The 21358-nt window shown below is 42.2% G+C and overlaps 1 protein-coding gene and 1 pseudogene across 1 annotated transcript in view; one reads left to right on the plus strand and one right to left on the minus strand.

The window, feature by feature from the left end:
• The window catches only part of LOC144500622 (zinc finger protein 652-like), a 73456-nt gene that overhangs the window by 4800 nt on the left and 47298 nt on the right, over nucleotides 1-21358 (minus strand). The window contains 3 exon segments of the mRNA XM_078223855.1: nucleotides 1536-1680; nucleotides 8813-8928; nucleotides 12296-12443. Coding sequence (XP_078079981.1) covers nucleotides 1536-1680; nucleotides 8813-8928; nucleotides 12296-12443 — 409 coding nt within the window.
• Nucleotides 2614-2818, plus strand: LOC144501038 (U2 spliceosomal RNA; annotated as a pseudogene).

The following is a 21358-nucleotide window of genomic DNA, read 5'->3' on the forward strand; positions in this document are numbered from 1 at the left end:
TCCTATCCTCACTTCTGACCTTATGATGGAGGGAGGCTCATTAATGAAGCAGTTGAAGGTAGTGGGCCTAGGACTTCACCTTGAGGAACTCTTACAGTAATATCCTGGAACTGAGATGATTGACTTCCAAAATACACAACCATATTTTTCTGTGCTAGGTATGACCCCAACCACTGATAGTGGTGCCATCTCCTGGAGAAGTTAAAAAAAAAAGGGTCAACTTCAGGAAGATTTCTAAGAAAATTTCCTGAGATCTCATGAAGCAAACCAAATTCAGTGCCAGGAAATCATGATTATTCATGACACAAGATCAAGTTATAGAAACATATAAGATTATGAAGGGAATAGATAAGATAGAAGCAGGGAAGTTGTTTCCACTGGCGGGTGAAACTAGAACTAGGGGGCATAGCCTCAAAATAAGGGGAAGCAGATTTAGGACTGAGTTGAGGAGGAACTTCTTCACACAAAGGGTTGTGAATCTGTGGAATTCCATGCCCAGTGAAGCAGTTGAGGCTACCTCATTGAATGTTTTTAAGACAAGGATAGATAGAAAATAAGTGGAGCTGAGTCCACAAAAAGATCAGCCATGATCTTACTGAATGGTGGAGCAGGCTCGAGGGGCCTACTCCTGTTCCTAGTTCTTATGTTCTTAAAATACTGCGGATGCTGGGATCTGAAGCAAAAACAGAAAATGCTGGAAAATCTCAGCAGATCCGACAGCATCTGTGGAGAGAGAATAGAGCTAACGTTGAGTCAGGATGACCCTTTGTCAGAGCAAAGAGTCATCCTGACTCGAAACACTGGCTCCATTCTCTCTCCACAGATGCTGTCGGACCTGCTGAGATTTTCCAGCATTTTCTGTTTCATTATCCTTGTCACGTTGCAAGGTGAAATTAACTGATGCATGCACTTTAATAGGTTCCAGTTCCTCCTTAACCAATTAACAGAAAATCTGTTTATGAAAGGGATGTGAACTATTCTGTAGCCAGCTATTTTCTCAAACAGCTCATTGATCTTTCAAAGATTGACACATGGCTTCAGCATAATTTAAAATAAAATCCAGTTTGCACCAACATTTTCTTGCCCCAAGAACTCCTTAAGCAAAAAAAAATACAGCTATAGAATTGGGTTTAAGTTTCCTTCTGAAAAAGAACGTTAACTTATTTTGTTTGCAATGCAACTTTGGTCACACTGCGTCACACTTTCTACTTGGGTCTAAATGTATCGAATTTTAACTCCCAAATGAAACCAAATTTTATTTCCCAAACTTTAATTCTTGATAAATTCAGAAGATGTCAACAGTGTAAGATGACATTAGCCAGAACATATACAACAAAAACAAAATTGCATTCCACTTCAAGACATAAATCAGGTGTCAGTTTACCAAACTAGTTATGTTTGAGAGAAACAAGTTCCCCTATGGAAAAACTCACTTACTGACATTAGCAATAGACAACATGAGCATTAGGTGCACAGTGAAAATTAAGTTTTGGTTATAAATACAAATAAGTCTCGCCACAGAACCATGTTCTTACCAGTGTGAGTTTTCATATGCTCATCAAAATACTGTTTCATGTTGAAGTCCTTGCCACACCACTGGCACATGAACTGTTTGTGACCAATATGAATACTCATGTGAGAGCGAAGTTGGTACTTGTACTGAAATCGTTCATCACAGTTCTGAAATGAAAGGATTAATCTACCTTAACATTATTTGCATTGTATAACTGAAAATGTAATGAGTTTAATGGCTCCATCAAAAATTCTAACGGTGTGGTGGAGTGGTTAGCACTGCTGTCTCACAGCACCAGGGACCTGGGTTTGGGTGACTGTGTGGAGTTTGCACATTCTCCCTGTGTCTGCATGGGTTTCCTTCATAAGGCCATAAGACATAGGAGCAGAATTAGGCCACTCGGCCCATCGAGTCTGCTTCGCCATTCAAATCATAGCTGATTTTTTTCTCATCCCCATTCCCCTTATTAATCAAGAGCCTATCTATCTCTGTCTTAAAGACACTCAGTGACCTGGCCTCCACAGCCTTCTGCGGCAAAGAGTTCTACAGATTCACCATTCTCTGGCTGAAGAAATTTCTCCTCATCTCTGTTTTAAAGGATCACCCCTTTAGCCTGAGGTTGTGCCCTTCAGGTGCTCCAGTTCCCTCCCACAGTCCAGAAATGTGTGGCTCAGGTTGATTGGCCATACTAAATTGCCCTTTAGTGTCAGAAGGATTGGCAGTACAAATACGTGGAGTTACAGGGATAGGGCCTGGGTGGAATTGTATTGGTGCAGGCTTGATGGGCCAAATGGCCTCCTGCACTGTAGGGATTCTATGATCTATACAATGCACAATTTAGGAAATTACTTAAAATATTTTTAAATGAATCTCAGCTTCATGTTAATTACCACTTCAGTTGTGATTTACAAACATTTTAGTAACTTTACATTTTTTTAGGTTATCTATATATGCATCTTTAATGAATAGTTTGCCATTAGCACATTAACTTTACCTTTTTTTGGTCAGTTGAGTAAAAGAAGTACTGCCAATTGTGTTAGCAAGAACAATGAACTGGCACTGTAGGAGAGACATAGTTCAAGATGCTCAGACAGAACAATTCCCCTTCTCGGCCTTTTGGCTAAGACCAAGTGTAGTATGAAGAGGATGCTGCGCTTGGTTGAGGTCATTAGGTTACATTGAAGCTTCATATGTTTCATATGAAGCAATTTTTAAAAAGCGGTATCTCGGCCTTTTGGCTGAGATGAAAATGAGCTCAAGTCTTGGAGGAGGTTTTGCTTTCCCTCCTCCAATCAGCTTGGCTCATGTAGATCAGGCCCAGGACAGGGTAATTTGGTCGCTTGCCTTGTCTTGCCAGCCTGGATCGGAAATGTCTCAACTTGTTGAGACTCTGAATTGGACTTGATTTGATTGAATTGGAAAAGTATAAAAAAGATTTTTTTTAAATTCCTCATTTTATGCTTCTCGGCCTTTTGGCTAAGATCAAGTGTAGTTATGCGGATGCTGCACTTGGTTGGGGTCATTGGGTTGCATTTAAGCTTCATATGTTTCATATGAAGCAATTTTTAAAAGCGGTATCTTGGCCTTTTGGCTAAGATGTAAATGAGATCAAGCCTTGGAGGAGGAATTCTCCGCCTACTCCAATCAGCTTGGCTCATGCAGATCAGGCCCAAGACAGGGTAGAGGATTGCATGCCCCGTCTTGTCAGCCTGGATCGGAACTGTCTCAACTTGTTGAGACTCTGAATTAGACTCGATTTGATTGAATCGGAAAAGTATATTAAAAAAAAAATTCCTCATTTTATACTTGAGCTATAATAGCCTTACTCAGTTTCTCTGGAATCAATTTCCTAAGCGCACTATCTATTCATTTCTAGTATCCCTTTCAGTCCTGCCAATATACACACAGCCTATTTAATACTTCTACCTTGTTTGATACCCAATAGATATTGGTGCAAGTACATGATGCAAGGGCGGCACGGTAGCACAGTGGTTAGCACTGCTGCTTCACAGCTCCAGGGACCTGGGTTCGATTCCCGGCTCGGGTCATTGTCTGTGTGGAGTTTGCACATTCTTCCTGTGTCTGCGTGGGTTTCCTCCGGGTGCTCCGGTTTCCTCCCACAGTCCAAAGATGTGCGGGTTAGGTTAATTGGCCATGCTAAATTGCCCCTTAGTGTCCCGGGATGCGTAGATTAGCGGGTAAATATGTGGGGATAGGGCCTGGGTGGGATTGTGTTCGGTGCAGACTCGATGGGCCGAGTGGCCTCTTTCTGCACTGTAGGGTTTCTATGATTTCTATGACTAAAAACTAGGCACTACACAGAATATCCAGTCAGATTAAAAACCATTTTAGTTCAGATTGGTATTTCCCTTTTTAATTTGGCTATGCTACAATGCCTGTGCATTGCAGGCAATACACTATAACCAGTGATCCATATCATAGAATCATTGAGCGCAGAAGAATCTATCAAGTCTGCACCAACACATTAGAAACACCTGAGCTTCCACCTAATCCCATCTGCCAGAACGTGTGAATGTTATAATGTGCCAAGTGCCCATCCAGATAATTTTTAAAGGATGTGAGGCAACCCGCTTCTACCACCCTCCCAAGCAGTGCATTTCAGACCGTCACCACCCTTTGGGTGAAAAGGTTTTTCTTTCCATCCCACCTAAACCTCCTGCCCCTCACCTTGAACCAAGGGCGGCACGGTAGCACAGTGGTTAGCACTGCTGCTTCACAGCTCCAGGGACCTGGGTTCGATTCCCGGCTTGGGTCACTGTCTGTGTGGAGTTTGCACATTCTCCCCGTGTCTGCGTGGGTTTCCTCCGGGTGCTCCGGTTTCCTCCCACAGTCCAAAGATGTGCGGGTTAGGTTGATTGGCCATGCTAAATTGAACCTTAGTGTCCTGAGATGCGTAGGTTAGAGGGATTAGCGGGTAATATGTGTAGGGATATGGGAGTAGGGCCTGGGTGGGATTGTGGTCGGTGCAGACTTGATGGGCCGAATGGCCTATTTCTGCACTGCAGGGTTTCTATGGTTTCTATGTCCCCTCATGATTGACCTTTCAACCAAGGCGAACAGCAGCTCCTTATCCACTGTGTCCCTCAATCTTATACACCTCAATCAGATCACCCCTCAGGTCTTCTTTGCTCCAAAGAAAACCCAAGCCTACCCAACCTCTCTTCATAACTTCCATGTTCTATCCCAGGCAGCATCCTGGTGAATCTCCTCTGCATCCCTCCAGTGTAATCACATCCTTCCTATAATGTGGCGACCAGAACTGCACACAGTACTCTAACTGTGGCCTCACCAAAGTTCTATACAACTCCAACATGACTTAAATAAAAGCAAATTACTGCAGGTGCTGGAATCTGAAACCAAAAGAAAAAATGCTGGAAAATCTCAGCAGGTTCTCTTTTGGTTCCAACATGACTTCCCTGCTTTTGTAATCTATGCCTTGATTGATAAAGGCAAGTGTCCCATATGCCTTTTTACCTCCCTACTAATATGCCCCTCTGTCTTCAGCGATCTATGGACAAACACACCAAGGTCCCTTTATTCCACAGTTCTTCCCGGTGTCATGCCACTCATTGAACACTTCCTAGTCAAATTACTCCATTGGAAGTGTATCACCTCGCACTTTTCGGGGTAAATTCCATCCGCCATTTATCCATTTGTCCATTCTGTCTATGTCTTTTTGTAACCCAAGACACTCAGCCTCATCATTAAGCACCTGGCCACAATAAAATCAAATGAAGATCAAGACTCTTTGCTGAGGTATACTTTTGTTGCTTGTTCTTTGGTACCTTATCCATGGGACATTATTCACATGTAAGCTTTGATCAGGATTCATTACAGCGGAGTTCAGTTTATCAGATGCACACTGTGGTACATTATTCAGTATGTGCCATTGGATAGTGGCCAGAGTGGAAACCCTATTGAGTACACCCCATGGCAAAATATTGAGGACAATTGCGGTGCATTCTTAAACTCCAAGGAAGTGATGTTACAATTAAAGCCTCTCCTTCAAAACACCCGATAATGCTCAAAAGGGATTTTGACGTTGGAAGGCGAACTCTGAACTTCTTTATGGAAAGCTCAAATGTAATGGAGATCTTATATCCACTTTCAAAATGATATCTGAAGGAAGAGGCTGAGATTTAAGCGAAAGCTAGCAAGGATTTGGAATGAACTATAAAGGTTGCCGAAATGAGTTAGTCACTTATGTAGGCAGGTTCTTCGTCATTAGAGCTTCGTCATTAGAGCAGCTTTCTCTGCTGCTAAGCTTCATACAGCAACAACACCCATTAAGGTCTTTGCAGGGTAGTGCTTCTATTCCTATAAGATTGAAATCTTACCACCTCCAGGCTAAAATGTTTGGGCCTGCGCCAGACACTGTGGCCAAAATGATGGAAAATCAGGGCACAAGGATTGATTTGACAGGGCTCCAGTACAGGTTGGAGGGGCTGCTTCCATAAACTTGATCTCATCTAAAATTCTGCTTTCCGTATCCAGACTCTCATTGGGAGAGTCCCTTTCCTCCTTTCAAGGTGCCCCTCAAAACCTACTTTTTTAAAAAACAAACTTTTAGTTGCCTGTCCTAACCGGAACACAAATTAAACTTTTGGCTCATGGAGAACAGCTACAGTTACTTTTGGTGTAGCACATGAGCCTTTGCCTTCGTGTCCATTTTTGGTTGGTTAAACTCCTGTTGAGTGCCCGAGGACATGTTTTACTATTTAAAGACACATGTAAATGCAGGTTGTTTGTGAGTGGATTTTAAATTTGAATTATAAACAATGAATGTCACAAAGAGGTGCTACTACAGTCCCACCAGCCAAACCTTATGTTAAATCTTCCCCTGTAGCCAAATCTTCATAGTAAACATATCCAATATCGAATTTTGTTACACACGCATTCAGACATGTAAATCTGCTTTTTTAACTAAAGCATTAAGCAAAATTTGTGTTCTTTTGTTCTATTCACTTGAAATACCTGACCTAGATATAAGGGTTACTTGGGTAGCAATAGTAGATGAAAGGATCCCATTTAATAGTCAATTTGGGATATTGTAGATTGATTTCTAGGTTTCCTGCACGTCGGAACAGTTTGTGTGTTGCAGGCAAAAGTAGCTGTTCTCTACGAACAGTTTAATTTGTGCTCAGGTAAAAGAGAGAGTTACATTCATTGTTTTTTTAAAAAGTCATAGAATCATAGACTCTCTACAGTGCAGAAGGAGGCCAAAGTGTATCATCTTACTCTTTTCAGGGTTAAATTCCATCTGCCACTTATCTGCCCATTTGACCATTCCATCTATATCTTCTTGTAGCCCAAGAGATTCCACCTCAGGCCAATCTTTGTGGTTTCTTTGGATTATTAAGCATGATCAGTGGTAGGGAAATTATTAGAGAAGATTCTTCGAGACACGATTTATTCCCACTTGGAAATAAGTGGACGTATTAGTGAGAGGCAACATGGTTTTGTGAAGAGGAGATCGTGTCTCACGAACTTGATCGAATTTTTCGAGGAAGTGATGAAGATGATTGATGAGGGTAGGGCAGTGGATGTTGTCTACATGGACTTCAGTAAGGCCTTTGACAAGGTCCCTCATGGCAGACTGGTGCAGAAGGTGAAGTCGCATGGGATCAGAAGTGAGCTGGCAAGGTGGATACAAAACTGGCTCAGTCAAAGAAGACAGAGGGTAGCAGTGGAAGGGTGCGTTTCTGAATGGAGGGCTGTGACAAGTGGCGTTCCTCAGGGATCAATGCTGGGACCTTTGCTATATATGTATGATTTGGAGGAAAATGTAACTGGTTTGATTAGTAAGTTTGCGGACGACAAAAGTTGGTGGATTTGCGGATGGCGATGAGGACCATCAGAGGATACAGCAGGATATAGATCGGTTGGAGACTTGGGCGGAGAGATGGCAGATGGAGTTTAATCCAGACAAATGTGAGGTAATGCATTTTGGAAGGTCTAATACAGATAGGAAATATACAGTAAATGGCAGAACCCTTAAGAGGCAAAGGGATCTGGGTACAGGTACACAGGTCACTGAAAGGGGCAATGCAGGTGGAGAAGGTAGTCAGGAAGGCATACGGCATGCTTGCCTTCATTGGCCAGGGTATTGAGTTTAAAAATTGGCAAGTCATGATGCAGCTTTATAGAACCTTAGTTAGGCCACACTTGGAATATAGTGTTCAATTCTGGCCGCCACACTACCAGAGGGGTGTGGAGGCTTTGGAGAGGGTACAGAAAAGATTTACCAGGATGTTGCCTGGTATGGAGGGCATTAGCTATGAGGAGAGGTTGTAGAAACTTGGTTTGTTCTCACTGGAACGACGAAGATTGAGGGGAGACCTGATAGAAGTCTACAAGATTATGAGAGGCATGGACAGAGTGGATAGTCAGAAGCTTTTTCCCAGGGTGGAGTCAATTACTAGGGGGCATAGGTTTAAGGTGCGAGGGGCAAGATTTAACGGAGATGTATGAGGCAACTTCTTTACACAGAGAGTAGTGGGTGCCTGGAACTCATTGCCAGGAGAGGTAGTGGAAGCGGATACAGTAGTGACTTTTAAGGGGCGTCTTGACAAATACATGAATAGGATGGGAATAGAGGGATATGGTCCCCGCAAGGGTAGGGGGTTTTAGTTAAGTCGGATAGCATGGTCGGTGCAGGCTTGGAGGGCCGAAGGGCCTATTCCTGTGCTGTAATTTTCTTTGTTCTATCTTGGTCACATTTTGAACAATAAGAGCATAAATTAGTAAATTGTCTCAAAACATTATGAAGTTTTATATATTACTTTTAAATAAATCATGAAGCGCCTAATACCATCGTAACTAATTCCTTCAGAGTTCTAACTGTCTTAGCACGTGTGGTGTCATGCATATCAGTGCACCTGAAAATCCATATCATGAATTTCTGATTTTAGTTGCAAGTCCCTGAGAAGATAGAAATGAGGGCTTCCCATTTCAAAAGAACAAATTATTTGAATACATTTAATGTCCAGCTGTTAGTATCAAACAGGACAAATTATTTTGGTTACAAAATTAAATTACAAATTTATTTTCCTTATTTATATACGAAGTGCGAGACATTAAATTATGAAAGGGCAATGGTGATTTTTTAATGTCACAGGATAAATTGGTTTCATCAAGTAAACAAGTTTATAATTCGGAAAGTAATGTATTCCTACTACAGAACATAAAAGTTTCAGAATTCGTGTCCAAAACCAATTATTAAAATTTATTTTTGAACCGCAGGCCAAAAAACACATGAAAGTAAACGTATTAACTTACCTCACATTTGAAAGGTTTCTCTCCTGAATGTTGAAGAGAATGGACCTTCAGTGACATACTGCGCTTAAAAGACTTTCCACATGTTTCACAGGTGAACGGCATATCTTTTGTATGTGCTGAAACAACAAATGTCCAAATGCTACACAGCACCACAAAAATGCAGTTCATTGGCACCTTTATCATCTTTAAAATAGCATACATTATTTTTCTTGTTAAAAAATTCACAACAATTTAGTAAACTCCGGAATGCAAATAGAAGACTTGAATCCACAAGTAAACAAACATGGGATAATCTTTTGGTGTCACAGCTCTTTCACCCAGCACGGCACTTAGTATGGTGACTTTTACTATATTTCAGCTGCACCTACTACTAACAAAACCTGAGTAAAGCATTTTTAAAAATGTTATGTTTTTAAATAGCTCTCCCATCAATCCCTGAGCCATTTGCTCCACCCCTCTCTTCAACAATATAAAACCCATCACAATTCTCTCTCTCCAGCTCTGAAGAAGGGTCACAAAGACTCAATGTTAACTCTTGTTTCTCTCTCCATCTGCTGCTGGACCTACTGCGCTCTGTTTTTATTACCTATATGCCCATTGGGTTCGCCCCAATATCTACTGTTGGTTCTTCTCTTGGCTCAATAGAAATAAAGTGGCGAATCTTGCCCTGTAAGAATACTAAATAATACTTCAAATCTAGATCTTTCTTTCAGACCAGAGTACAGAACAGTTGTTGGGTATTTTTGTTTTAAAAGCAACTGAGCTGCGATCAAGGCAAGTGCAGATGTTGGGAGTATCCCAGTGGGATGGTTGGTAACATTCTCTTTATTTACTCAGCCAAGCAAAGATACTGTTCTGAAGATCCTGGCAGGTAGTTGAAAGAAACTCTTCAGTTATCGAGTGCCAGTGCCACCCTGTTGGTCTACTCTAAAAAATAGTTCTATATGTTTGGTCTATTTTAAGGATAGATGTCCATAGCTCAGGCTTTTTTGATTGCACTCAATTCGGATGTCAACATGAGGAAACTGTAAAACTGCTCAATTCATTTATGGAAGATCAGAAGGAAGGATTCCAATCCATAGTTAAAGACCACTGAAAACCTTTGGGTGACATTCCTGTTAAATTCATCATTACATTTGAAGCTTCCGTCCAATAATGCACCTTGTAACAATTTAACATCAGTCATGCTTGCACCTCCTTAACTTCCAAGGAAGTCTTTTTCCCATATTAAGGCACTTAATGGTGGATGGCAAATTGTAAGGAAGGTGCTGGGATCTCTGCTAGTTGTGAAAGTGGCCCCGTTTTCCCAATTACAATCATCTAATTCTCATTGGTTCAGCTAAGTTATCAGTGCTTTTATTCAAAGAATGTCAAGTCACTGTGTGTATGGTTCCCCACCATATTATCTGCAGAAGAATGACAGAATCATCTCAGTTTCCTGAACACCCCCCCTCTACAGATGTTAGGAGGTTGCAACAAAAATGGTATGAATGATGGTCACCCCTCATTGCTGTGGAAGTCATTGCTCATTGCTGTGGAGCTGCCAACCAATTAGTCCCAGCAATGCGAGGAAGACATCAGTCCTGATGTTGGGACTATAGAGAGGAAGATCAAGGCCTGTGGATCCCTGGAGCAGGCAGGTCCAGGCTATTTTGGACTGGGAGAGTTTGGGTAGGTTAGGTAGGGCGGTGGATTCAACTTAAAAAAGGGCTGCTGGCCCATGATTAGCCTTCGAACAGTGACCTTCCTTTCCTTCCAGTTCTGTCTCAAGGCATGATTTGTACTTATTCCCCCACCCCCCCGCTCCCCCGTCCCTCCTCGTTTCCATAGCCTAGTATTGCCTTGTCTCTCAGTGAAGCCAACTGACCTTGATAATACATTGCCCATGCCATAAAACACTTTCATCACATTCCTGAGTTGCGCCTTGTAGACTGTGGACAAGCTATGGGGGTCAGTAGGCAAGTTACCTGCTGTAGGATTCCTAACCTTTGAGCTGCTCTTGTAACCACACTCTAAATGGCTAGTCCAGTTAAGTTTCTGGTCAGTGATAACCCCCAGGATGCTGATAGTTGGGGAATTCAGCAATGGAAGTGCCATTGAATGTCAAGGGGTGATGGTTAGATCCTCTCTTGTTGGAGATTGTCTTGCCTGGCACTTGTGTGATGTGAATGTTATTTGGAACTTGTCAGTCCAAGCCTGGATATTGTCCAGATCTTGTAGCATTTGGATATGGATGGCTTCAGTAGTTAAGGAGTCGTAAATGGTGCTGAACACAGTCATCAGCGGACATCCTCACTTATGACCTTATGATGGAAGGAAGGTCATTGAAAGAGTTGCAGCCACTCCAAAATGGCACCAATCGGGTCAAGGGATCCTACATCAGATCAGCATGAACAACATTAAAACAAAACTCACAACACTAAATGAGAAGACAAGCTTCTTTAAATGACCAACAATAAAGCAATAAGGCAATGTACAAGACAGATAAAGAAGCAATTTTGTATCAGATAAGTGGTATTGAAATCGATAAGAATGATTTGGAGAGAGACTTGGGAGTCTTAACTTTTAAAAAAAGTTTTTTCAGGAGATGGGAGACACTGACAAGTTTGCATTTATTGCCTCTCCTTACACTTCTTAACTGCAGCACTCCTTGTAACGCTCTCATAAAAAAGGTGTTCGGTAGAGAATTCCAGAATAATGACCTAGCAATTACAAAGGAGGTGATATATTTCCAAGTCAGGGTGGTGTGGGAACTTTTCCAAAAAAATTGCTGCTCTTGATCTATTTAGAGAGAGATTTTAGGGGAGAGATGTTGTTCAAGTAACCCCAAAAGAAAATAAATTAAAGCTACAGGGAAAAGGTGAGGGAGTGGCAGTGTTGCTCTTGCACAGAGCTGGCGGACACAACAGGCTCAATGGCCTCCTTCTGGACTGTAGCCCTACAATAATCCCATTGCTACAGTGCATCCTGTAAATTGTACATACTACAGGCACCGCAATCAGCAAATTAGGAGAAGGTCTAGTTACTTAATTCTGTTCTGTCCTAAATAGCATTGAACTTCTTAAATGTTGGTGGGGTTACACTCATCCAAGCAAGTGGAGAGCATTTCATTTCAATCCTGACTCAAGTACTACAGAAAATAAAGGCGCTGAAGTATTATCAGTTGAGATACTCATTGCAGAGCACCCACCATTTGCCTTTCTCTTGTAGTTAGTGTGATCTGTCTGATTATAGAGACACTTATTGTCAATGGTGACCCTCAAGATGTTGATGGTGGTAGATCCAGCAATTGTGGGACCTTTAAAGAAAAATGGGAAATAGCTGGGATTCCTCTTGTTCGAGATAGTGACTAAATAGTTTTGATGAATAAATACAATGGTCAAATGATTTTTAAACCTGTAATTAGCAAGCTTTTCACCCTCTTAAGCAAATTAAGAAGCATTCTACTATTCCCTCAATCAAAAGGTGATATCATCAACTCACCGACCATGTGTTTTCGAACATGAGCCATTGTGTAGAATTTCTTCTCACAAATCTCACAGGAGAATTTCTTTTCAGCAAAGCCATGAACAACTTTGATGTGCTCGTGCAGAGACCACAGCTTCTTGAAAGATTTTCCACAGGATACACACTGGGGGGGGAAAAACAGGAATATCTTAGAAATTCTACTTACTGCAGGGCATGTCTGGTTAGCTGATACTCTGTTCAATGTAGGACATTCCACACCATTTCTCTCTTCCTTTCCGAAAAAGGGTAACCCATCTGTGGAAACATTCTGCCGACATTGTCACCCCTCTGGCAACTAACTCCTCCAAATGATCACTGAGGTTACTTAGCTACTTCTCAAATATATTTTCAGCTAGACAGAAATGATAGGCTGTCATAACTTGTACACACTTGACCCAGAACTTTCAGTGGTACCCTATAACTAGCCAATTGTAGAGGCAGAGAAATAGCTCTCTCCACTACTACTCCCACTCTCAGACAGCTCATTTAAAATCCAGAACTCAATAGTACAAACTGATTATACTTTGCTACCTATATATTTAATATACAACCAGATTTAATTCTGGACATTCAGTGGAATAGCATCCTTTCTAAGCACGTACAAGGTTACTGACTTTAGATCCAAGACGACAAATCAGTATTTCTTTAATGGTGAGAAACCAGACCGAGACAACAAATACAATCACTAAAAGCTAACTCCGTGTAAAAATTAATTTATGAAAGCAAATGGAATTTTGACTTTTACGTCAAGGGAACTGCAATACAAAGAGGAGGACGTTATGCACCGATTGTACAGGGCCGTGGTCAAACCCCATCGGTAGAGAATGGTGTTCAGTTTTGAGCGCACACTGCACCTTGTAAAGAATATCTTTGGCATTGGAAGGGAAATGATGCAGATTCACCAGAGTGGTCAAAGGGGCACCAGGACAAAAGGATTAATTTATGAGGTCAGGATGTACAAACATGGTCATTTTCCCTTGGGGTTTAGGAGGCTGAGCAATGATCTCTCCTCTTAAAAAGCTGTGGATGATGGGTAAATGGAGATGAGGTAAAGATCAACCATGAACTAATTGAATGGCAGAGCAAAGGGTTGAATGACCTACTCCTGTTTATATGATCTGAAATGAGCCTTCATTTTTGCTAAATGAGTAATATGGGCTAATGACCAAATTATGCAGCAGAGAATATATGTCCATGGATCAATTAAGTTACTCAATTCATATAAACATATGCCATGAGCTTTGAGTTCTGTGTAAACCTGAATTCACGCAAATCATATTTTATGCCTTTCTTTTGATCAACTGGGTCTCTGGCATACATCGATACCCAATATTATATTTGAGTCTCCAAGTCAAGGTACTGAGAAGTTGATACCCACCTGTGAAGTTTCCATTTGAACAATATGCACCAAACAACTTCACTTACGTAATTCTAGATAGTTTAAGTGCATGTTGCCAAGATTCAGGATGCCCAAGAAGGCCAAAAGATACTGCTGGAGTTAAACCAGTTCAATCACAGGTATGTTTCCTGTTGCCAGCCCAACTTTGGTCACCCTACCCAATAGGAAGTGGTTATTTGGAGCCAAGTGGACCCCCAGCCTTCAGCAACAGGTTCCATTTGTCAGCCAAGCAGTAACGTGGAGTTCTGTGGACTAGTCTGGCTCAGGTATCAAATTACCAAGTTTTCCGTGCAGGATTGACTTGGTTCGGAACTTCCCATCGTCAGTCGTGTCATCTTGGAGCCACTCGATCCTGCCAGGAGGATAGTCACTAGTCAGCCATTGGACAACTGAAACAGGGACAGCAGGTACCAAAAGCTCATCATGAACAACATGGGTGAACACTACAATTCACCAATGTGGGTGCATGCTTACTATCTTCTGACTGCAGCACGTACACACCGTTTACTCATGGAAACTTAAATCTGCATTAGATTTTTCATTATTCAGAAATGAAACAAGCACTTTCTAAAGTATAATTTTCATACATGAGATTAGTAAAGCTGTCAAAAGTACAAATGTGCGAAACCACATGCATGGGGAGGTATTTCACGTTTAAAGTCTGCAATACTGCAAGTTGGATTCCTGTGCCATCTACAGGAAATATCCGGTAAGTTCAGAGGTATGGTAAACAAGGCAAAACATTTAATCACTTTTCGTTAAAGCGCACGAAAGGGAAAATTGAAATACACAAGCTTTAAAGATCTATTTAACACTTTTAAAATATACAATACATTTTGGCCAAATCTGAACATTAAAAACATAACAAATAAAATAGTTAATAAGTATAATACTTGCCAAAATTAAAATTTACCTTCATATTGTGATATTCCATTCTGCAGTGAAAGTTAATTCAAAGTAATAATTTACAAAATAACAGTATTTTAAAATTCTCTTGAAAATGCAGATGTATTAACTTTTAGCTATGTTCACAATTCATGAATTAGACAAACACACCATCTAGTCCAATACTCCATTGAAGTCCGACAGGACCCTGCATCAACGGGAGATGTTTGGTCAAGGACTTTGTCTGCTTCATGGTCGTTAGAGAGCCCATAACACTACTGAACAGCAGGAATCTCTCCTGGTGTTCTGGCCAATGTTCAAAAAGTTTTTAACATGCGTTAGGCTCAGCTGGCAAGGCCAGCATTCATTGCCAATCCCTAATTGCCCATGAGAAGGTGGGGAGCTGCCTATTTGAACTGCTGCAATTCACGGCTTTGGAAGTTTTAGTCTAAGAAGCCTTGGTGAGTTGGTGCAGTGCATTTTGTAGATGGTACACACTTCTCCCATTGTGTGGCAGTGGTAAAGGGAGTGAATGTTTGTGGACAGCATGTCAATCAAGCAGGCTGCTTTGTCCTGGATGGTGTCAAGCATCTTGTCAGTGTTACTGGAGCTGCACCTAACCAGGCATGGAGGAGAATATTCCATCACATTTGACTTGTGCCTTGTAGGTTGTAAACAGGTTTGGGAGAGTCAAATGAGTTACTTGCCGCAAGATTCCTAGCCTCTGACCTGCTCTTGTAGCCACAGTATTTATATGGCTAGTCCTGTTAAGTTTTTGGTCAATGGTAACCCCCAGGATGTTGACAGTGGTGGATTCAGTGACAGTGATGCCATTCAATGTCAAGGGGTAATGGTTAGATTCTCTCTTGTTGGAGATGGTCATTGTCTGGCACTTACGTGGCGCAAATATTACTTGCCACCTGTCAGCTCAAGCCTAGATATTGAGTAGGCTTTGCTGCATATGAGCACGGACTGCTTCAGTCTCTGAAGAGTCACAAATGGTGCTGAATATTGCACAATTGAACATTGCCACTTTTAACCTTATTATGGAAGGAAGGTAATTGATGAAGCAAGATGGTTGGGCCTAGGACACTGGACTTCTGCATTGATATCCTGGAGCTGAGATGACTGACCTCCAACAACTCATATGACTCTATCAGTGAAGAGTTTTCCCGATTCCCATTGACTCCAGTTTTGCTAGAACTTCTTGATGCCACACTTGGTCAAATACAGCCTTGGTTCATGGACAGTCATTCTCATCTCGCCTCTGGAATTCCGTTTTGTCCATGCTTGAACCAAGGCTGTAATGAGGTCAGGAGTTGATCTATGCCCCTCATTATTTTATAGACCGCTATAAGATCACCCCTAAGCCTCCTAGGCTCCAGAAAAAAAAAAGTCACAGTCTATCCAGCTTCTCCTTATAACTCAAACCATGAAGTCCCGGTAGCATCCTAGTAAATCTTTTCTGTACTTTCTAGTTTAATAATATTCTTTCTGTAATAGGGTGACCAGAACTGTACACAGTATTCCAAGTGTGGCCTTACCAATGTCTTGTACAACTTCAACAAGACATCCCAACTCCTGTATTCAATGTTCTGACCGATGAAACCAAGCATGCTGAATGCCTTCTTCACCACTCTGTCCACCTGTGACTCCACTTTCAAGGAGCTATGAACATGTACCCCCAGTTCTCTTTGTTCCATGACATATCTATTAAGGTCATTAGATATATATTGCTGATTATAGGCTAAAACTGTGTTGTGTGATCCTGTTATAGCTACTGCAGTCTAAAAGACAATTGGGTTTAGACTATCTCCTTTAATTCAATGTTAAATGGAGTAGTTTCGAAAGGATGGGGGGGGGGGGGGGGGGGGAGAAGAAAGAGTCTTCCTAGGAATCTGCCAGGAGACAAGTCCACGAGACTTCATATTAAATTTGCTCAAAGATAGAAGTACTTGACCTGCTTGTTATGGAGAAAAGATTCAAGCTGAAACTTCTTCAAAGTCTGGTACCAGCTTTAGCAACTTGGTGCAAAAGGAGGAGGCAGTTGACCTTGCTGTTGGACAAACTCAGACAGACAGAGTCACATTTAGGGGTAGACAATCCACAACAGGTGCTACTCTGCCAAGTCAGAAGAAGAAATGAATTTGTGTTAACCATCAGAATGCTGGCGAGGATGGATCCCTGGTTCAAAGAAACAAAATCTAAGAGGATTTCAAGACCACGGAATCACCAGAGGCTTCTGGAGGTCCATTTGATTATGCTCAGAGGGTTGCGTTTGTTTAGGCATGTAGCTGCCTTCTGACCTCAATGTTGAGTTCAACAACTTTAGACAGTAAGCTTCCCCTCCATCTTAAACCACCTTCCACTTTGTAATTTGTTAGTTGTTTTTCAGGTCCTTGGCCTGCCACCGCCCCTCTACTGGCTACCTGTCGTTGGCAGTTCAGCTACTTCCATTAATGCATTCTGTTTACCTCACTTTTTGCCACTTTTAGTACTCTTCATCCCTTAATCTCACCATTAACACCCCCCTTTATTTTTATGTCCATGACAAATTGGTCAATATTTCCTCTGCCCTGACTTATCCCTGGTCTTCTATTCAGCCCCACTTCCTCTGCCCTTTTTCTAACTATCTAATTCTTTACATTTCTGCCTTTCTTCAGTTCTAAAGAAGGGTCATTTACATCTGAAAGTTTAACTCTCTCCACAGATGCTGCCAGACCTGCTATGTTTATCCAGCATTTTCTCTTGGAAATTTAGGCCGCAATTCTTCCAAAGAAATTAAGTGTTGAATTCGTAGGAAAATGGAGTAATTCATGTTGTATTTTCAGTGGGAGTTCACACTACAATCTCCCACACTGCACTGCAGAGGCCACCAGCGAGAATATAATTTGATTTCGGGGGTGGGGCCTATTCACGCTGGAGAAGCTGAAACCAGCTGGCCTCTGCGCACGCGCAGTGGCCCCGAACTGTCAACCTCTTGATCGCTGGCCAGTTCGATTACTGGCCAGCCCAGGACCCCTGTAGTGCTGCCCCCCCCCATAACCCCCTCACATGGCTCGATTGCATCCCCTTGTCCATTCATGGACCAGCCCCAACCCCCTCCCCCCAGCCCTACCCCGATCAACAGCCACCCCTCCCTCTTTCCCCCCCCCCCCCCACTCCCCTGCCGGCAGACCACCTCCTCCCACATCGCTGGCCTCCCTCCAGACCCCATCGATCAGAATGGCAGAATGGCAGCAGGCCCCCCCACCCCACTGATTGCCCCATTGGCCCTGCCCCCAATGCACTGCCCCATGCCCAGTGCCAAGGTGCCCCATGACATTGCCAGGGTGCCAATGCCCAGGGGACACCCCCCCCCCCCCAACCGACCCCATGATTTCCCCCCTCCCTTCACTCCAGCAGGGTCAGGCCTCTAGTTCCCTGAAGTGGGGAGCTACTGTAATCCCTGCTGGACTGAAACACTCTGGTGGGGAGAGAGAGGCTGGCGGGCCCGGAGAATTCAGTTTCGGGCCTGCTAATAGCATTTAAACAGTATGTAGAATACTATTTAAATGTTAGCCCCGCTTCCCAGCTGATTTCCGGTGTTGCGCAGACGCTGCCAGAAATCTGGGCCTGGGAGATGCAAGCGTGGCGCGAATGCTCGCAGGAACTCCGTGCAAGGGAATCAGGGGCTATGGGGAAAAGGCAGGAGAATAATATCAGCCATGATTGAACTGCGGAGCAGACTCAATGGGCTGAGTGACCTAATTCTGTTCCTATGTCTTATGAATTGGCTGACGCGCAATTCTTCCGGCCCGCTGCACTAAAATCTCGGCTTTAGTCTATGTTGATTTTAGTATGTCTATTACAGTAAAAATCTTAAAATGCGTGAAATCTTGTGCGATCCTCTGAATTGATTACTGGGATATGCATCAGGAGAATGCTGAAAAATGGATCATAAGCCCATTAGTTGAGAAATATGACAGTTTCTAAACTTGGAGATTTACCTTCTCTTTGCAAAACTGCTTGAATTGAATTTTTAGCTCCGGTGATGAACTTGTTTTCTGGATAGAGAAAAGTATAACAAGCAAGAGAGCCGCAAATGCAGACAGAAAATAATGTAAAATTAAGAAGAGAGGTAAGGAAGGAAATCCAAGATTGGTGTTTGGGAGCTGGTGTGCTGTGTTCTTTTGGAACTGAAAAATTCCATTTGATCAGGGCAACAAAACAGGAGTGAGAAATGTATCTCCATCACAGCCAGCTAGAGGATGCTGACAACCAGCTCCTTTTTGGGCTCAGGAGAGGCAGATATCCTTGCCCACTGCCAGTTCTCTTCTGTTGCCTTCTACTATGTGCCACCCTATCCTGCTATGGAGAGGTCGATGGAGAAGTCAGAACAGCAGTGATTGGATAACACTGTATTTGGGTGATGTGCATGACATAGCTGAGTAGCAGGCAAGTGAATGCAGCAAAAAGGTGGACCTGAAGTACGTGAAGGTGAAGCGAAGTATCTGAATATTCTGAGAGTTCTCTGTAGCAGGGGCAGCTGCTGAGTGAGTGATCAGAGTGTGGTGCTTTCAGCAGCGTGCGGTACATTCAGGTAGGTGGCGTGTTGGGTAGGAGATACAGAAAGATGCACTCACCTGATTTTGACTACTCATGAGGGCCAGATCCTCGGGTCTAGATTCTGAGACTTCACCACACTGGCCACCTGTTCCCATTCCCTTCTGTGGGATGCCCAAGGGTTTCCTGGTCTTGCAGAGCCATGGCATCATGTTTCCTGCCTATTGTCACCTGTAATGCCTCTAGAACTACATCAGTCACTTTGGAACCCACTCTTTGCCCTGGTGCTCCATTTTTCATCACATAAATTAAAGCAATATTATTCTGTGAAACTTCTCTTTAAGAGGGACAGCTGCCTTTAACAGGAGAGCGCTGGCTAACCACATGTTGTCAGCACAGTTCTGTTCAGTCCCCTGCTAAGCACAGAGCAAGTCAGCAGCAAGGAAGCCACTCTGTCCTGTGCTACAATCAGATACATAATGTAGAAGGACCCAGCTTAGGTGTAGCCCATCTCCACTGAAGCCATTGTGGAGAGGCTGCAAATTGCAAACCTGGGTCCAATAAAAGGGGTAAACAAATTTTTACCCCCAATGTTTAACAAGATGCAGGACTAAGCAAGTGTTCTTTGACAGCCAACACAGGCATAATGGGCTGAATAACCTTCCTCAATACTTTTGGATTCAAGATAGCTGCCAGCACTAAGGTGAAGTGTTCAGATTTGTCACCTGGCTCCTGACTGAGTGAAAAAGGTCAGATGAGATATACCAGGAATGCCATTTGGCAAAGGTGGTTGGGGGTGAGAGAGGCAGACGTATTGTCAGAGGAGTTCCCAGTGCGATATGCTGTGGTCGGTATGCTTCTTGGAAGCCAGTTTGGAGTGGTGTCGATGAAAGCAGGGAACAGGTCATCTATTCCTTTTTCAAATTCCAAGACTTGCATGATGTAGGGAAACATGATAAAAGTAAAGTAGAAAGGAGTGCGTATCTCATAACTAAAGGTAGTAAGAAACAAGTACATGATAGAAAATGTTTGTGATAATTTTCTTATTTATTCTTGGGACCAGTGTAATGTTGGGGAAGTCAGAATTTATTGGCATCTCTGGTTGGTCTTGAGAAAATGGTAGCAGGCCTTCATGAATCATAGTGAAAATATCAGAAATCCATAAAATTGAAATATTTTCTGTTGATTATATATTAAAAAACTGTGGGAAATGTAAGTTGCATAAGGTAGGGACAGCTTGGCTATGTTCATGGAACTAGTGCCTTTGATATGTTGACAAGCTTAGCAATACTGCAAGTTGATGAAAATGGGGAACAGAACATGAATATTTTCTTATGAATTTAAGAAGTTAACAATGTTAATAGTTGAACTTGAGATGAAAACAAAATAACAAGCCTGTAACAAGATTAGCAGGCGTCTAAAAGAATAATGGGGTGCGATTTCCTCAGTAATCAGCTAAGCAGGGGTTCAGAGAAATTGAGGTGTGAATTGCCATATCAGAAAAGCTGTTTACCAGAGGTCAGAAGGGCGATACAAAGGCAAGGAACTGAGAGAGGTAGACAGCCAAATCCACAGGGTGGAATATCAAAAATAAACTAAATAATAAGAGACACAGTTTCGTGCCTTCACTGAACAAAGAAAAAATGCTTTCCCAGACTTGATCATCTGAGCTGTATTGTGGGAAAAACTATTTGCTGGATTTGACTTGGAAGTTGTTTGAGAACAGGGATGTCTCAATGAGTTAATTGAATGTGGGTATATTTGAGGAACAAGAGATAACTTCAAATAAAATGGTGGTTTAGTTAATATACTTAAGTGTCATAGTGCATATTAGTCTCATTGTGTTTCTTTTACATTAAATACTTTTTATTAACTGTTTACACAACTGGATTGTACAACCTCATTGGGTTGTGCATGGTACATTTCGCACAGTACTCTCAGCAGTAATCCAGGCCAAGTAGAGTATAAAGCAGATATTCTCAGCTATCCTTAATACCAAAACAATAATCATTTATTAAATATTGACTTCCTTAAATGGTTAAAAATCAACATGCTATTGTATAATGATCAGCATTCAAATTTATGCATAAAATTGGATTAATAAAGTTGCTTTGTGTATTTAGTTCCCTCAACATTGTTATGTTTCCTTGTAAGAATGCTTTTGGCCTGTACTTTTAATCTTGCCTTTAAAAAAGTTTGCATTTCCACCC

Source organism: Mustelus asterias, chromosome 11, assembly GCF_964213995.1.
Source record: "Mustelus asterias chromosome 11, sMusAst1.hap1.1, whole genome shotgun sequence".
NCBI classification, from domain to species: domain Eukaryota; kingdom Metazoa; phylum Chordata; class Chondrichthyes; order Carcharhiniformes; family Triakidae; genus Mustelus; species Mustelus asterias.